This window comes from Sinohyriopsis cumingii, chromosome 18 (genome assembly GCF_028554795.1).
Source record: "Sinohyriopsis cumingii isolate HCF-2022 chromosome 18, ASM2855479v2, whole genome shotgun sequence".
Taxonomy (NCBI): Eukaryota; Metazoa; Mollusca; class Bivalvia; order Unionida; family Unionidae; genus Sinohyriopsis; species Sinohyriopsis cumingii.
Genome location: NC_142978.1, coordinates 57,364,469 through 57,381,847, shown reverse-complemented (window position 1 = coordinate 57,381,847; position 17,379 = coordinate 57,364,469). Strand labels below are relative to the sequence as shown.

Below are 17,379 nucleotides of genomic sequence, written 5' to 3'. Positions count from 1 at the left end.
TGTTGGTGGCTCTCATGTACTTATGTTCGCGATGGACAAGTTTGTATAGTGCTTCCAAAAAGTGGGTCAACTCTTTATTAATGTTTGGACTATCGATATTGTGATGTTGAGTACACAAATTTGTTTTCTCCCAGAAGGTGTGGTTTTTTGAAATGTTTAGAAATCGATTCCGTCTATCCAACAGACTATTGTTCCCGGAAACAATATATCAGTGATATTTTACAAGGTATCATTCCCCATCTATTTAATATAGTTGGTGTGAAAATAATCATTCACATAATGGACTATTCTTCCACATGTGTCCTTTCTATCCACATTTAGTGATCTTCAATATATTGCCTTTATATCGACTATACAGTGCCGCCAGCTACTACAACACCATTGATTACCATAGTTCCAAAGACATTCACAACTTCAACGTCAGCTACTACACCAAAAACTATTACAGCATCAACAACTACCACAAAACCACCGACTTCCATAGCATCAGCGACAACAGCTGCACAAACTACATATGTGCGGACGTCGACAGTACCCACAACGACAACTATATCAACTATAACTGTTGCTCCTACTACCACTCCGCAAGTGCAAACAACTTCTGCACCACTAATATCCACAGGTACTCTTGTCTCTTATTGTTACAGGTACTATAACATATTCAGCTATGCTTGTGTGATGTTTTTATACGCTGCCAATGTTCGAGCTGGGTTTTGTAGATATCCTGTCTATTCCATATGTCTTTCCATTCAAATTTACCTTCCCTTGGTGCAGTACCTTATTGATATAACTGTTTGTGTTTAAAGTTGGTAAACGTTTTGGTCTTTATCTGAATATTTTTAATTTTGAGGAGATACTATTCTCTTCTACATTCTTAGAATTCTCACCACTAGGACTTGCATTGGACTGCTGTGACATTCAGATTTGTTATTGATTACCTTCAGATTTGGGGAACTCTTATGTGCATTATCAGAAAATTACATTTCTCTTCTCCTTTATCAAGTTTCTGTTTGTAATGATGAAGTACATCCCGCAGACATGCTATAATATGGTTTTGCTTTTTCCATTGCTAGTGTAGTATCCTGAGATGTAATGCAGCTCCATTACCCTGGCATATCCATATGCATCTCGCAGCATATGTATGTACACCAGACAGTGATCGTTGACTCATAAAGCAAACATCTTCCTTTGCGCATATGTATCTTCTTGCAATGACTAACATAAGGGTGTACAAATTACTGATGACACTATTCAAAGACGATTTCATTAGACTTTTCGAATTATTGATTCCTTTCCAAAGACCACATTAGCTGACTTCAAGGATGATAGCCCTTTTCCAAATAGTTACCGAAGTGGCAAAATCACAAAATGTATTCATGGGGGCAAGAACAATGTGTACATTTCACTTTTGGTGATTCAATTTGATCACAATAAGACTATGAAATACTTTTGCATTAGTCCTCATAGTGATTGGCTGTGATCGTAGGAATAATCCATTATTCCGCCTACTGGGACTTCCGTTTTCTACTAATGCTATTAACACTTTGGCAGCTGTCTTTTCTGATCGACTTCCCAAAAAGAATTATGGAAAGAAAGTCACGCATACTTGAATATGATCCATTTATAGGCGTATGTGCTCGTTACACCGTGCTTAGATTCAGTTTAATTTGATATTAGGTATTTACCCATTTGATATTAATTTTATTACATAATTTTGATCTGGGTGAATATAGCAATGAAGGAAGAAGAAATAATTTGATTCATGAGCCAAGTCCCAACAAAAATAAAAGTTTACTATTAACTTCAGAACCGTTAATGTTATTACAAGAACAGCGTTAACGTTTTTACCACCTTATGACTTAGTCAACTAAATTTAAAGTTTCGCTCTGTATTCAATTCTTTGTTTGTAATACATCATATTCACAATTGTTATTTAAACGTTTCTTCTGTACTCTGTGGTGACATTGCATATGAATTTACTGTGCGAATTATGGCGTCAGTGTTTGTACGGATTCCCTCAGATGATTCTGATCCTTCTTTAAATGTGACAACCCATACGAAGTATAGATGATATGTTAACAGCTTCAGTCTGTTCAAAAGTCATATCTAAAGATTTAAATTAAATTTGACACAAGTCATCCTGGCTTGAGAGTCTGTCGTAATTTGTTCAGATGATCCCAAATCTACCATCAAAGGCTGTCACCATTATTTAAAAATAGATAAACATTTAAAAGAATTTGACTAATAAATAATTAAAAAATGTCTGGCCACGTTTGCTCGAAATCTTTCTGAAAAAAAATGGATTTTAAGCATATTCCGATACGTCTTGTCTGTCTTATAATATCGAAAGAATATTAATATTGGAAAACTCTTTAAATTACTTATAAAAATCCATTAACAATAATTATTCCATATTTATCAGACGCATCTTGGTATATTGTTTTTAGGGTTGTTCCAAACAAATTATTACCTATCCGCCAGCATTGGTACCAAACGAAACCAAATTTGTTTCAGAAACTACAGTACATAATTTAAACATATTTAACCATCATTCTGGCAAACATGACACTTTTGTTTTCAAATCTTTATCATATATGGATATTCATATTTAATTTAGAACACTATGGCTATTTAAACCAGCTTAACTGATCTTGAACAAATGGTATACATAGTATCCTAGCTTTATGGATTTTCATGAACGTATAAATGACACCAAGCCAATAATACATATGGCTGCCATTACTAAATGTAAATGAAAGTTGTAAACAACTTCTTAGCTGATTTGCAGTATTTGCTTTGCCAAATTTGAGCGAAATTATTCTGATATTAACCTTTCTCAAGCTGTTCAAACAATGTCAATTTAAACAGAGAAATTAGAACCTTCTTTAAGTAACAGCTTCCCAAACCCTACTCTGATATTGACTACATTTTAAAGGAAGCATCTGGGCATGTGCAAGTTTCAAGTTTTCACAAGTGATACGATTACAAACAATGGATAGAGAGGTAGTTGATAAATACTTATGAAAGGTGCACATGCCTAAAGGCCATTAAGTTGTAATCAAATGATGTCATTGTATCCAAAATAACTCCACCATTACATAAAGCAGCGGAATAGCATTTGGAGAGCTTTACCTCAAAAGATTGCTGAAATGGGTGTGGCCAACGTAGACACAAAGCATTCTGACATATAGCCTTTACGTACTGGAGAAGTGATGTTAATGAGCCTTCAATATACATGAACAAACAAAAGACTATTTTAGCATTCCAACAGTTGGTTTGCTACATATTTACTGAACAGCACAGGATGAAATTTAAATAGAAAGCACGAGACTTTCCTGCCTGGCCAATTCTTCTTATGCTAGGCATGTGTCAGCTACGTTAATGATTAGAGACATGTTAGGGCCGATTCATGCACAGTTGTTCTCGTAGCCTAAGCGGCAATGTCATTATTGTGGGAACTATACAAAGAATGCTAGGATTGTGGAACAAATTATATAAGGTTGCATGATCAAAGGACTATGTATTGATTAGCTTGAGTAAGGATGTGAAAATCGTTAGAGAAGGAGACGAAGGATCAAGAAGACGAAATGCAAGAAGATACTTCAGTGTAATTAGGATCCATGTGGTTTCCACAAAATATCTCGTCTTACATTAACCAGTATTCATAATATGCATTTTTGTTAGTGACAACTATATCAACAAGATTGACAGCTTCAAATGCTATTCATAATGCCTACAAGTGCCACGGCATAATTAATGGCTGAACCAACATCAAAATACTCAACTACTGAATCTCTTCTGTAGAATATATAGAATTTAGTTTGAACAGAACACTGAGAGTTTTCTTATTCTTGTTGTATTGGATTCCAAATTATTTTATATCCTAAACTAACATTTGTTCTGTATATCAAATAACTCAAGAATCAATATGATACAGCTTCGATTTGATTCAGAACATGACAAGAAGAGATTGATGAACAGACCAGAATATCGTATTCTATTTACATAGGATTTTAGTAAGATATCAATTTGTTTATGTCTTGACTATATCGGTATCAACTTGTGAATCTTACCTGTAGATACGTGATATGTTAGACGATCAAGGAATGGAATTTATGAGCATTTATAATTTCCACTTCTTAAGACGTCTGTGTTAAAGCAAATGAAGAATCACCCTATCTCAGATGTTATTGGTTCTTCAGTATTCTGTCCTCTAGTCAATCTAATCTTGCATATTTGACCCAAATACCAAACCATAAATGCTTAGACACCCACAATTTTTGTCACATAATTGATTCATTAAATTATAGCACCAAATTTTTTACATACTTCAAAGTTGTATATTTCTTATTTCCACATTGGTTATCAGACAAGTCAAATTAATAGTTGATATTTGTCGTATATTCTCTAAATAATGATGGATATATATCCATGGACGCGTATGGTTCGAAACATGGAGACCATGTTCGAGCTACATTTTAAAAATATACTGTACTTTGTCGGTTGGTTATCTTATAAAACCACCATTTTTACAAAGCAACCTTACTAAAATCATACAACTAAAGTTAAAACTGTTGAAAACAAAATCAAACAAACTGTCAATTTTAGATTTCTTATCCACGTTCAATATCTTGAAATAAACTTATATTTAACAAACTGATAATACATCTAAATCGTTTATAAACTTGATTTGCTCATAAAGATTGGTAAACGTGTTATGTTATGTTGGCTTTCTATCTCAGGGATATAAAGGATAATGAAAGGGCTGATGAAACATCCAAAGCTGCCATTGCGGTTACCCATTTGCAAATGGTAGATTTGATTGATTGATTTTTTGATATAAAATGGCATGTTTTTATGCACCTTGCAGTTTCTATAGAAAGTATCATCCACCAATAATCGATGTAACATCATTGCCATCCATCGCGATCTGAACCCCTTATAGAAGATAGGAGTTGATATTGTGCATGCATAGGACACATTTGCCTACTTCATGCATAAGGTTGAAACTTACATCTTTATCATGTATACCTTACAAAGGTGAACATGAAACTGACACTGTCCATTTAAAGCAGTCACTAATTTTCTGAACACTGTGCTTCCAATAAAAAGTTTAAATTTGTTTTTAGATTACAAACAATTTCCAAGCACACAAAGAAACAAGTTTTGTTTTAAAAGAATATACATCATATAAACTAAATATTTGTTTGAAAATAAATTATTGAACATTTACTCTGCTAAATCCCGGTGATTGAATAGTCAGCATTCAGGTCCTGAAACCTCTTTGATAACCCATATATCATAGACTAACTGAAGTTGCTGTTGAAGGGCAGCCACACAAACAGCTGGTTCACTTCACCACATATTTTACGCAGTTCCTAAAATAGAAGTGAGTAATGAACATGTTAAACAGTTTCCTCATTTAAAACACTTATGGATGCCTTTATCGTATTACCTTAGAAGTGCCTTTCGATACCCCAGTCCACTTTGTATAGAGCATGTGCTTACCTATGCATAATCCAATTAGAAACATGTTTCAATGTCTGAAGTAAACATTAGCCTTTGGAAGTGTTTTTCATAATGCCTCCTTTACGAACAAAATATTACAATCTATACTGAGGTATATGGCCTTTACAACAACAAAATAATAGTTGTTTTTAAGGTGTCACCATTATTTATTATTTGGTGAAATTTTCTTATTTTCCATTCATGAGATAGTTTATTTCATTCAGATCATTTTCCGTGTGGATAGTTAGAGATATGACCTTAAAAACTTCATTAAGTCAGGTGGAGGATTCGATATTGATGTTGGAAACACTGATTGTTAATCATTTATCAAATGCGGATGATTTCGAGATACGCACAAGTCACTCCCACATACACATCAAGGGCAGGCAATATCTGCATCTGTATTGTAAGGGTCATAACTTTAAACACATTTATTCAAATATGATGTAATATAAATGGATGACAACATAAATGGTGTTTCACATATGGAACATTATAAAATGTAGCTTGAACAACCCATCTTCATACCGGTATTTGACCTTTAAGAAGGTGTTGTCTTTGACTAGGTAAGGCATATTATATTACATTGTATGCATTCGTATAATAAACAACTATTTAAATGCACAGGTCTGTACTATGACTTGACGTGTAAATTCATATTATGTGCACCCATGTATAACCGACACATTTCCAGTTAATATGTTTGTACGTCAGCATGGTATATAAGAGCAAATATATTTGGGAGAAGGTGGTGACATGTTAGGAATAATCAAAATTGATTCCAGATCAGAGGCTTACAGTGATAAAAAGCAGTATTCTTTGTACATGAGACAGTAGTTTCTGGAGTTTACAAATTTATTAAGTCTTTCCTGTACTAATTCCTTTTACTAAATGCCCTTTCCAGACGCTAAAACAGATTTTTCTGTTCAAATTCTCATGTGAACAAAACTCTAGTGCATATCACAGGATAACTATGTAGCATATGTGAGTCGTGAAAGAAAGTGGCATGTGTTACAACGGGGGAACATTATACTAAGTGATGATACAATGGATGTATCATAATCGTACATAACATATTTAAGTATGTGCACTCACATTATGACATGCTCTCATTAGTCAGGAAGTTCAATGAAGTGAAATAAATTATGTACAGGCTATAATTTCATGGGGTCCGTGCCTTATAAAAGGGCCATTGACATATGAAATAGGTATATGAGCGTTCACTGTATTTTATAAATTTAATTTTTACATGTTTCACCTTAAACTGAATTTAAACTATTTTTGTCATATTAATTTTCAAAGCTTAGTTTCTTGTGAACACACACCAGATACATGCATCCCTACTGTAGGGTTAATCTTAACATGAGTGCATTCCCTGCATATCCTACAGTGTTCATTCAGGGTGAACACATAGTAGTTTGTTTTCACCCCCACTCAGTGTAGCGGGATGTTTAGATGTGAATTTCACAAAGGAAACTTATTATCGTGTTCCACCAGGAACAATTAAGACTTTATGAGGGAATTAACTTACAAAAGAAAGTGTGACCATATAGTTTATCTATTATTATATTTTCCTTTCTGTTTAATTTAAATGCAGAACTGTAGCAGTTTTTATTGTTCTAGTCCTATTTCGCGATTGCTTTATTTGGAAAAATACTCTTCTTAAACTTTATTGCTAATTGTTTCTTCATTTTTACAATTTACTTAATATATAATCATTATTGTGCTGAGGTGTTTTATATATATATATATATATATATATATATATATATATATATATATATATATATGAATTTAAATTATTTTGTGATTTTTATATTTGTTTCCTTATTTATAATTGAAGTATGTGCAATAACAAGAGAAATCTACTCAAAAAGATTTGGACAAGAACCCCCGGCCAATGGTTATGTGGGATACGTAGAGAAAGATTCAGTCCCAGGAAATACTAATGAAGATGAAGCAGTATATATAAATGATACAATAGCTGCGAACGTAACAGTATTCATCAACCGTTGTGCTTATTGGTAAGTAGTCTGTATATAGTACAATGGCCTCGAATGTAAAACTATTCATCAACCGATGTATTGGTAAGTACACTGTGTATAGTATAAATTATCCTGTTGATAATATAGTGCATACAGTTTACATGAATTACCTTTTTTAAATCATTTATATATCTACTGATTATTTGCTGGAAGAGCTTATGGCAGTTTTGTCCAACCTTTGGACCGCGGGCCGCTTGCTGATTTTAAATGGAATGCCATATCTCGAGCAGCTATATTGTCATGCTTTTCAGTTTTCTGCTGCGGCCGTCGGTTTCCAGAAAAACATCGTTCAGTGGCCCATGGTGTCAAAATGGTATGGACAGCACTTGCTTATGGGATGGTCTTTTCCATCTTGTGTCCATCGTCTATCATCATTATGTCGCCTTGCACAAGTTTGTTATGTCTACACCTACTAAATTGCTGGGAGAATTACCGATGGAACTGTGCACTTACACACACACACACACACACACACACAATCATATTTATTCCAAGATGTTTTAAATCCAGATTTGATAATCATATTTATATAGAGTTTTCAGCAAAGATATGTCATACAATTTATGTGGTCGTAAATATTTTAAGAAAATGATGAGTTGCTGGCCTCCACAATTAACATAGTATGTTCCTAATTCTCCTAAATGGATGTTCATAGTTTCATGAGGTTGCCAGTAACGTCTTCGTATGGTGCTTAGGGTGCCCTAAACGAAAATGCTGCAAACCTTACCACCAACATAGTTGACGCCAAGGCTATTTTTGATTATCATATTACTCAAGAAAATCAGAATTGTTGTCAGCATCAGAAGTAAATAAGAACAAATAGTAATATCTGGGGTTTTGCATTCAATAAAACATCATTTCCTTGTGTTTCAATTATGATAAATGGTAATTTCTTGGTGGACACCGACATTAATTTTTCAGCTGTCATGTCATGATCCATAAGTCCAATGCAAATAATGTGGCTTTGTGCAGCCGCCGGCAAATAAGATTCCAGATGTGTATATCATGTGTCTGTAATGTATGTCCACAAACAAGGTCCTGTGTTACAATTGTTAGAAGCAGGATGCCATTTTAATGGTGTTATAAATTGTTTCAGTTTCATTATGGATACCATTAGTTGTGAGTTCATGCTATTTTAAAACAAATATGATCCAGAATGATTACGAACAACAATCCATAAGTCAAAATGTTTGAGATATTTTTGTTCGCTGATTATAACTTAAAGACTTGTTCTTTAGTTGCACACATTGTAGTCTCTTCAGCACTGTTCCAATCCTATATGAATTGCATCATGAGGAAATTATGGAATTAAAATGATATTTCTACCTTGTATATTTAACGTTCAGAAATTCACCAACATATTTATGTTCCGTGTTGTACTGACATCTTGAGGTTGTGATAAATGTTGCAGCAGGATCACAACTATGATTCCTTATACATTTAGATTTACTGTTCTTACACCGGAGATCATGAAATATTTAAAAGCAGTGAATTTGGAATGAGGTGAAAGATATTTCCTGCTGGTCTTTTTCAAATCCAGTTTTGTAACACATTTAATAACTAGATAATGAAACTGTCTCATTTCCCCGTTGCAAAAGGTCACTTAATAAGCTCATGATTGTGCCAGTTGATATAAATGTCAAGCACTTACATTATGTTATTGAACTTTTTTTTAACAATACTGAAAGTTACATGTCTTAAATTGTTCAAGATGATATGACTGCAATGTTCATAAATTTGTTTATTTGTAAGGGGGTATAATTATGTTTTGGTGAATTAATCTAATATTAAATGCATATTTGTAATGGGTTATGCTTACATTTTTGGTGAATTTACGCATTCCTAAATGACACTACTGCTATTATATAAATACATCTTAATCAATAAAATCCACCTTATCTCTTTCAGTGTGTGCTTGTATGGATTACTTGAGTGTTATAATGACTCAAATTGTGGTAAGCAGAACTATATGCAAGATATCTTAATTTGCCAATCTCACCATTTGATTATAAATTGATGAATCTTTTCAACAGTAATTTTTTCAAAGCACTATATATCTCCTATGTCTTTATTTAGAAAGCTTTCTGAAGTCAAATAACTGGTGGATGTTGCATTGTGATAGAATGTCAATAATGAAATTTGATGATATTTTTTATAAATTATCTAACACGGTTTAGCACTGACTGACTCTTTAACATTTTTGGGCAAACTGAAACCAAAAACATTTGATGTACAGTGCATCACAATAATATCATAACATACCAATGAAGACATGATATATTATTACAGGCGTGTGATATGTAACAATAATGATATAGCACCTACTTATTCATGGAATATATCATCTAGCTTCGCATCTTATATTTCAGAACAATAAACTACGTTATTAACTTGATATTGCTAGTCTATAAATGTCACAGTACATGTAGAGTTCACTTACTGGATAAACTGAAGCACATTGTTATCCAAACAACGATCATGGCATTGGGCAGAAGCATAAAATTGCTTGTCCTTGGAAAACATGTACAAATTGACATGAAGCAGAGACAGCACAGGCCTAAAATATGTGCATATGAATCTTAATTGGAATTAACTAAGTCAGAAATGTACACCATTGATTCTCTGAAATGCAAATACTGCATGTGCACTTTTATAAGACACCTGTTGTAGTCACTCATTTATAAGACAAAACTGTATGAAATCAATAAAATAAAAAAGGCTGTTAGTACGACTCAGATATATAAAAAATGATAGAATAATAATAAAGACAAGAATAATGTAAAATAATATTATTATATTCTTCAGTCGAATATATCACACAATATTTACATTTACATTTGCTATTACAATCCAAATGAAATCAATAATGCTGACAATTTAGATCCATTTTATCATAGATTTATTAAAACGATTATAGGTCACAAATGCAAACGAAATAATTATGCGTGCACTTATTTATAACAGTTTTATAGAACGTGCCCTCTTTTCGACATAGGCGGGTTCTGTGTTTTGTATTACATTGTCAAAGGGACTGTCAATCATGTCTCGTAAACTGCTTGTACCATTCATGCGTATTTTTAAATGATACATCAATTTAGGCCTTTTTAATGGAATTTGCCTTAAAGCCATTGGTGTTTATAGCGACTCAGTGGCCATTTTGACGCCGCTTCAGAATCCATTCTTTCCATCTGCAGCTCTATTTGGTGCATGTGTAAGTGAATTCCATTGTTCCATGTTTCTGCAAATATCTGGTGCTACCGCTGCCAGAAGATGTAATTTGTTATGACAGACCTATTTTCAGCAACAAATCAAATTCACTTCTGCAGTGCAGTTACGTTTCTCAAGCCTGCCACTGAATGCTCCATGACAATTATTTCATTTTCGTTCATCATGTTGATGAAGGTACTAACATTAAGTAATACATAGTGTACAGTACCTACAAAATCAGTAATAGTTAAAAACAACTTGGAATATTGTTTAAGTGGATAATATGCTGCTTGGTTCTGTAAGTTACACTTAGATCATACAATTTGTGAAATCTCATTAACAGATTTCCCAAATGAACAAATGTCACCTGCGTGTGATTATCATTCAGTTTAGAACAAAATACTCAGATTACCTGAAAACATGGCGCTAAACATTGTGTCAATACAAAAGTTGTGAAATAAAAATAAAATAGGTACTGATATTACTGATAAAAGACTTAGTTCAGATGTTTCCATTTTGCCATGTTCAGAAATCGGCATTGCAGAGATTATTATAAATAAGGCCAGATCTTGAATGATATATTAAGCTCTTAAACGTCTAATATTCATTTCAGTGTTGTAAAGATTATGTATAAGATACGAGAAATTTTCGCTGATGTTAATACACGCTGTCTGACATTTTTGACACATTCTAAGGCAACAACGTTGGTCAAGCTTTCTAAATGTTTACGTTTTATTTGAAAACTATTTTCTTTTAGGAAAGGAATTGATATGAGTGTTCTAATTTACTATGAACATATATACTTTGTTTTTCATTTATCACTAATTGACACGTGCATTTGCGTTTTACATGGTTACCAATTTTGTAGATATTTACAGGCTGTAAATTAAACTAAGCCATTTGTATGCATGTAAATATTGCATCCTTCAGTCTTTCAGGTGATTTTAAACACAAAGTCAGTATGAATGGAACATCTACCTCAACAATTTATTTGTTGTTAACGTATGTGCATGATGTTCAGAATTATGCCCTTACAACATATTTTAGAAAGGTAAAGGTATGGTGTGGACTAAATTGAATGACAGCACAGCTGATTCACCCACTGATATTTGGCAAGGGACAAAACTATCTCCAAAATCATTTTATTTCGTTGACATACATGCCGTTTACATTTTTTAAAAGTGACCACGCAGTCTACGACAACATCGGTACACACACCATCTACAACAACATTACAGACAGTGACGACCACCTCGCAAATAGTGACACACACAACACCACCAGTATGCAACCCATGGCAGAATTGGGAGCCTTGCAGCGGAGAATGTGGGACTATTGGCGTACGGAAGAGGACACGAAAGTGTTCAACTCCGAATCAAGAGCTTGAAGCAGAATTGTGTTTCATTTATTGCACCACAGCATCTACAACACCAAGAACATCTGTTGTTACCTTCACCACTACAGAGACTACCGTCACAATGACAAGCACGCCGTTTATTTCCACACATTGTAAGTATAGATAGATAGTGCTAATTGTTTTTATGGTTGTGTTCGTAAACTTTTTATTTTACATGCCTATATAATGTTACATCGTTGATATGCATTCGATACAAATATTAAATATGTGATTCCATTCTCTTGTGGACACAGAACAATTCAGTAATGCGCACGCAAGTGACAATCGAAGAATTAATGTCATCAGACAATAAATAGATTTTGACTGGTATATGCATCAAATATCCAAATTTTTGTTAGATCTACCCATGCGTATCATTTAACCGCAAGATTTGCAAACATTACCTTTAAATAAAGTTGCTCAAACACATATTTCACTACTTATTAACGGTTAAATATGACTGTATCATAGACAACTGTTTTGGTCAGCCATCCCGAATACATTCGGCTTAGGAATAACTGTACATGCTTCAAAACAGTAGTTAGATTAACCAGGCACTCAGGACTAGACCTGTGAACCCTAGTAAATTGATAAATCTACCCAAAAAGGTTTTTGAGGTTTTGCAGCTGAAGATGTTGAGTCTATTTACCATAGTCTTACATTCGGATAGCTTTGCAGCTGCTTTCTTTAATATATTTGAGTAATCACTATACATAGGTACACTACAGAGATTAATTAATTGTTGTTGCCAAGATATGGATACATGCATTCTATATGTCCATCGTGATCTGTACAGATCTACTTCACCTCAGTCGTGATGCTAACTTGGATAGATCAACGGTCTAGCTGCGATTCAGGAGAGCCTTTTGCGAGCTGTCCCTCTTCCATGCAGAGACATTAAGCGGGGGCTAATCCCAACAGAAGATTTCATAAATCAGTAACACTTGTCACTGACAAAACTGCCTCTTCACTAGTCTGTAGCAGAGACAATAATTCATCTTTGTGGTAGTCCAGTCGTTAATTTGTTCACATAAAAGCATACGAACACGTTCTCTCTTTACAATAGTCACAGACCAGAGGACATTGATGGTGTTGGACTTCAGTTAGATATGTCATTGGCTCATTGCTTATGTCTTCTTACCTCTTGAAATATCATTCAGATACTTCAAAGATCAAGTACTCCCAGCTCTTCCAGATACCTCCACTGACTAGTGTTTCGATTCAAACATCCGACACTCACTCCGTCATTGCCATTGATACCTGAGATTTAGGCTGGAGGAGTTAATATATCACCATAGAGCGTAGTAAATTGAAGATTCCCTCCACTTCAGCATCCTACATGTGGACCGTTTTTCTAGAGGATCATGAGTTTCTCTAAAGCATAATGTATCTCTGCGTGTTAATGGACGTGGACAACATTTCAGTTGATGCATATCAGTATCATAAAATGGCCATTCACGCTCCTTTCATCTCCTTTGAAGTACGGACAATTCTCTAGTGGACAGGTACACAGAAGATCATTATTTTATTATACCAAAATCAAGGAAAAAAAATATTAAGGCAAAGAGCTTGTACTGACAGAGACAAACGGTCCTAACATAATGGTTTCTTCATCACTGACTAGCAGACACACACCTTTACCAAGAAAGAAAGAACAGTGAAAGGCTCGCTCACATAAAAAGCGAAGATGGCATTGTGCTGATTACATATCACACACAAATACCTAACGTATGTACCTATTGCGAGTGTACTTTGAATACAGTGTGTCCCATGTCAGTGCCAATTGAGAACACATTCGTCTTACATCCCGTTGAAACAAACGTATTTTGACATCAACTACCTTTGAGACACAGCATGGCGAGAATCACCTTAGAAAATCTGGGACCTTTCAATGGGATGCAACTTATACATCAAAAATGTAATTATGTTTTAAGGATTGCAGATATGTAACATTCGTCCACGGTATAGCATATGCATTTTAAAATATTTTAACACCTTTTGGTTCATATTTTCTCCTACTATCCTTAATGATATAGCTATTTAGTACGATTTATCTTCATAATTCTTGTGCAATCACTTTTGGTTTTTCATAGATAGACCTTTGTGGACTATATCCCACCAGTATCATACCAGATGGCATGAGTGGTGGATGCCTTCATTCTAAGATGTCATCAAGTTTTTTACCTCCCACCTTTCAGAATAATCTATCAGGCTCTTCACATACATAGTTTGTGATGTCATGGATCATATTGGTAGCTCTCTGTTTACTCCAGTCATCATGGTCACTAGTGCACATCATTCTTCTTCAACTTGGCGAATAGACCAGCGTTTAAGCAAGTTTGATAAATGTAAAACTCGGGTTAGAGAGCAGTCAAATTTCAAATTGTATGATGTTATCGAGACACTGTTCTGTAATTGATGCAGTAGGAAACAATATGTATCAAGTTAGATCCCATTTAAATGCATTTACAAATTTTCGTTTTCATGTCGGCTCATAACTTTGTTTAGTATCCGTTTATTTTAAAAGCTACATATCAACCCACTATAACACTCTTAAGTTTTCAATACACTTTTTTTAAAGCTCTGACATACGTCTTTCGGGACGGATTAAGTACTTGATGTATCGAGATCAATCCCTCGCTCTTCATTGACAAGGTGGCAGAGGAGGAGTAGTGTAATTCACTTTTGGTTGGTGAAAATGGCTGCTAAGATGTTACACTATGAACTATGAGTTAGTCCCTTTTCTTTGCAAGCTTGGGTCTCTGTTCCAGAAGCAACATCCCTCTAGCTTTTTTCCAACTGAATCCTCGTTTTTAGCTGTGTCTATGTTGAGGATGATTAAGACAGACTCTTTACCCAGTTACGACTTCGTAATTCTATCTAAATCAAAAGAGCAAAACAATGGGTTGTAAACATCATAGTCACACACTTAAAGGTAGCTCTGATATTTTGGGAACTAAAATTTGAAGGTGCAGTTTTGAAAGACTAATTCCGCTTATAAATCTCATTAATAGAGATCTGTCTTTCATAAAATATAAAGCCTATGAGTTCAGGACTTTTCCTGCATCTTAGGCCTATATATTCAGTCTTGGTCCAAAGAAGGATGATATTCCGATTATTGGGACTTATCTGAGGTATCAAATTGAGATTATATTGTTTGCCATTCAGTGCCTCGTATTATTAATTGCTGGGGGTGAATAATGTCCTTGGAATATGGGCTTCTGCCTGGTAAATATACAGGAACATAATGCCAATTGCGTATTGCATAAGTACCTTAGTTAAACCCGCTTTTATAAGGGCACTTTTGGCTTGGCAATTGATATTCAATGAATGTAGGTATATTGGCAATTTTTAATACCTTTAATAAGTACCTTTTCAAACTTTAACTGAATATTACATTTCCTACCCCATTTTTGTATTATATCTAAAATGTAATATTATTTCTACACATTTTAGATCAAATTAGTAACCTGTTTACATTTATTTACTTGTTATCATTTAACAGACTGTCCAGGTGACAGGATGTATGTTGATTGTGCATCATCTTGTAATCTCAACTGTTTAACAAAGAGGACTGGGTCTACATGTGTTGAATCAGACACCTGTATACCGGGTTGTGTCTGCACAGATGGAATGGTGGACATGGCTGGCACTTGCATCCCAGAAAATGATTGCCCGTGCTATGATTCGACAGGCAATCCTATACAGAAGAACATGACAGTTCCATCACCAACAAATCCCTGTGAAACCTGGTTAGTAATATTATAGTCCACTGAATATGGTATCAATATTTATGCGGATCCTTTCGAAATCGTTGTATCCAGACCAATAGAAATAAGTCTTTTTAATTTTATTTGTGTAAATATCTCAACTATTTGCGTTTAAGATGAGCCTGGCACATGATATTCATACCCTCAGTTTTACCTGGAGTCAAATATTGTTGGATATAAAAACACTCTTATTGAAATATGAACTCTTTAGTCACAAAATAATATCAATAAAAATGGACTCCTTCGGCACGAAAAAATGTGAAACTAATGAATCTTAAAATAGACATCAGTGAGACTGTTTGACTTGGATAATAATGATACACATACATGTTTTCATTAAGTAGTGGTATATGTAAGATATATAATTACCTTACAGATGTGATATTTGTATTATCCATAAGACTGCACTTGTTTACCGTGTTGATGACATCGTTATGCTGACAAGTTTAGTAACATCTGCAGTGTTTCTTAGAATTTGTATTTTGGCTGACCTTATCAGTAATACTTGCCTTCAGCAAAAAATGTATTGTTAACTATACGTTTTGGAATCTTTCTAATAATATAAACACTCTCAGGACTACTACATATTTCCCTAGTTACAACTGTACTGTTGATTGTCTTTTTCGCACCACTCATTGCTGGTTAAATATGAAAGAAAGATAATGAATCACAATTGTCCGGGTGAAATGTGGAAATACAACATTTATGGTCAGAAACTGTGTGCAAGAACTCAGAACAACCGTATTCTCACAAACTGGTTGTGACCTTCAGGTAGGATTTCTCCACTACAGCAGCACACATGAGATTCTGCTTTAAAGTGTTATGTTCCTGTTTGTGGATGTCATTTCAAGTGCTGGATAGGTCAATTTCACAAAATTCACATTTATATAATCTCTATCAAACTCATGAATCTTCATTTATGGCTACTCTATGCTAAAATTACAAAATTGATATTCCAGCACTCGCATATCACAATCACTTCCTATTACCATAACAACGGAAAGATTAGTAGTATATGGTGCTGTGTTTTAACTTAGTCAATACTGAGTCAGCATACATTTTCTATTTCATATTTTTCATGCAGTTATTAAAACTGTTTATAAAACATACCCGTATAATTTCCATATTATTTTACTTTATTAGAATTTTTTTAATCGAATGACTTGTTTAGAATTCAGATATCAAAACTGTTTGATATTCAAATATTTAGATCATATGAGAAATATAGCTGCACATATTTTAATGAGAACAATTTAATTTTACTTTCAGCATGTGTTATAATAATGGTGAATTTAACTGCACGGTCAATCCTAACTGTAAGTTTTACTTTCATAGTATGTGTAATTACACAAGTATATACATACTCATAATGATCCATAAAGTCATCCATTATACACACACTATGAACCAGCTTTTAAATATTCACGCACAATGATCTATTATCTATGTATAT

At 34.0% G+C, this 17,379-nt stretch overlaps 1 protein-coding gene across 1 annotated transcript in view; it reads left to right on the top strand.

Moving 5' to 3' along the window:
- Window positions 1-359: 359 nt before the first annotated feature.
- Window positions 360-17,379, top strand: part of LOC149776723 (SCO-spondin-like) — a 51,559-nt gene continuing 34,539 nt past the window's right edge. Inside the window, exons 1-6 of the mRNA XM_089942527.1 lie at window positions 360-622; window positions 7,352-7,532; window positions 9,462-9,508; window positions 11,943-12,269; window positions 15,662-15,908; window positions 17,196-17,242. Coding sequence (XP_089798653.1) covers window positions 12,239-12,269; window positions 15,662-15,908; window positions 17,196-17,242 — 325 coding nt within the window. The 5' untranslated portion in view covers window positions 360-622; window positions 7,352-7,532; window positions 9,462-9,508; window positions 11,943-12,238. The remainder of the gene's footprint in view (window positions 623-7,351; window positions 7,533-9,461; window positions 9,509-11,942; window positions 12,270-15,661; window positions 15,909-17,195; window positions 17,243-17,379) is intronic.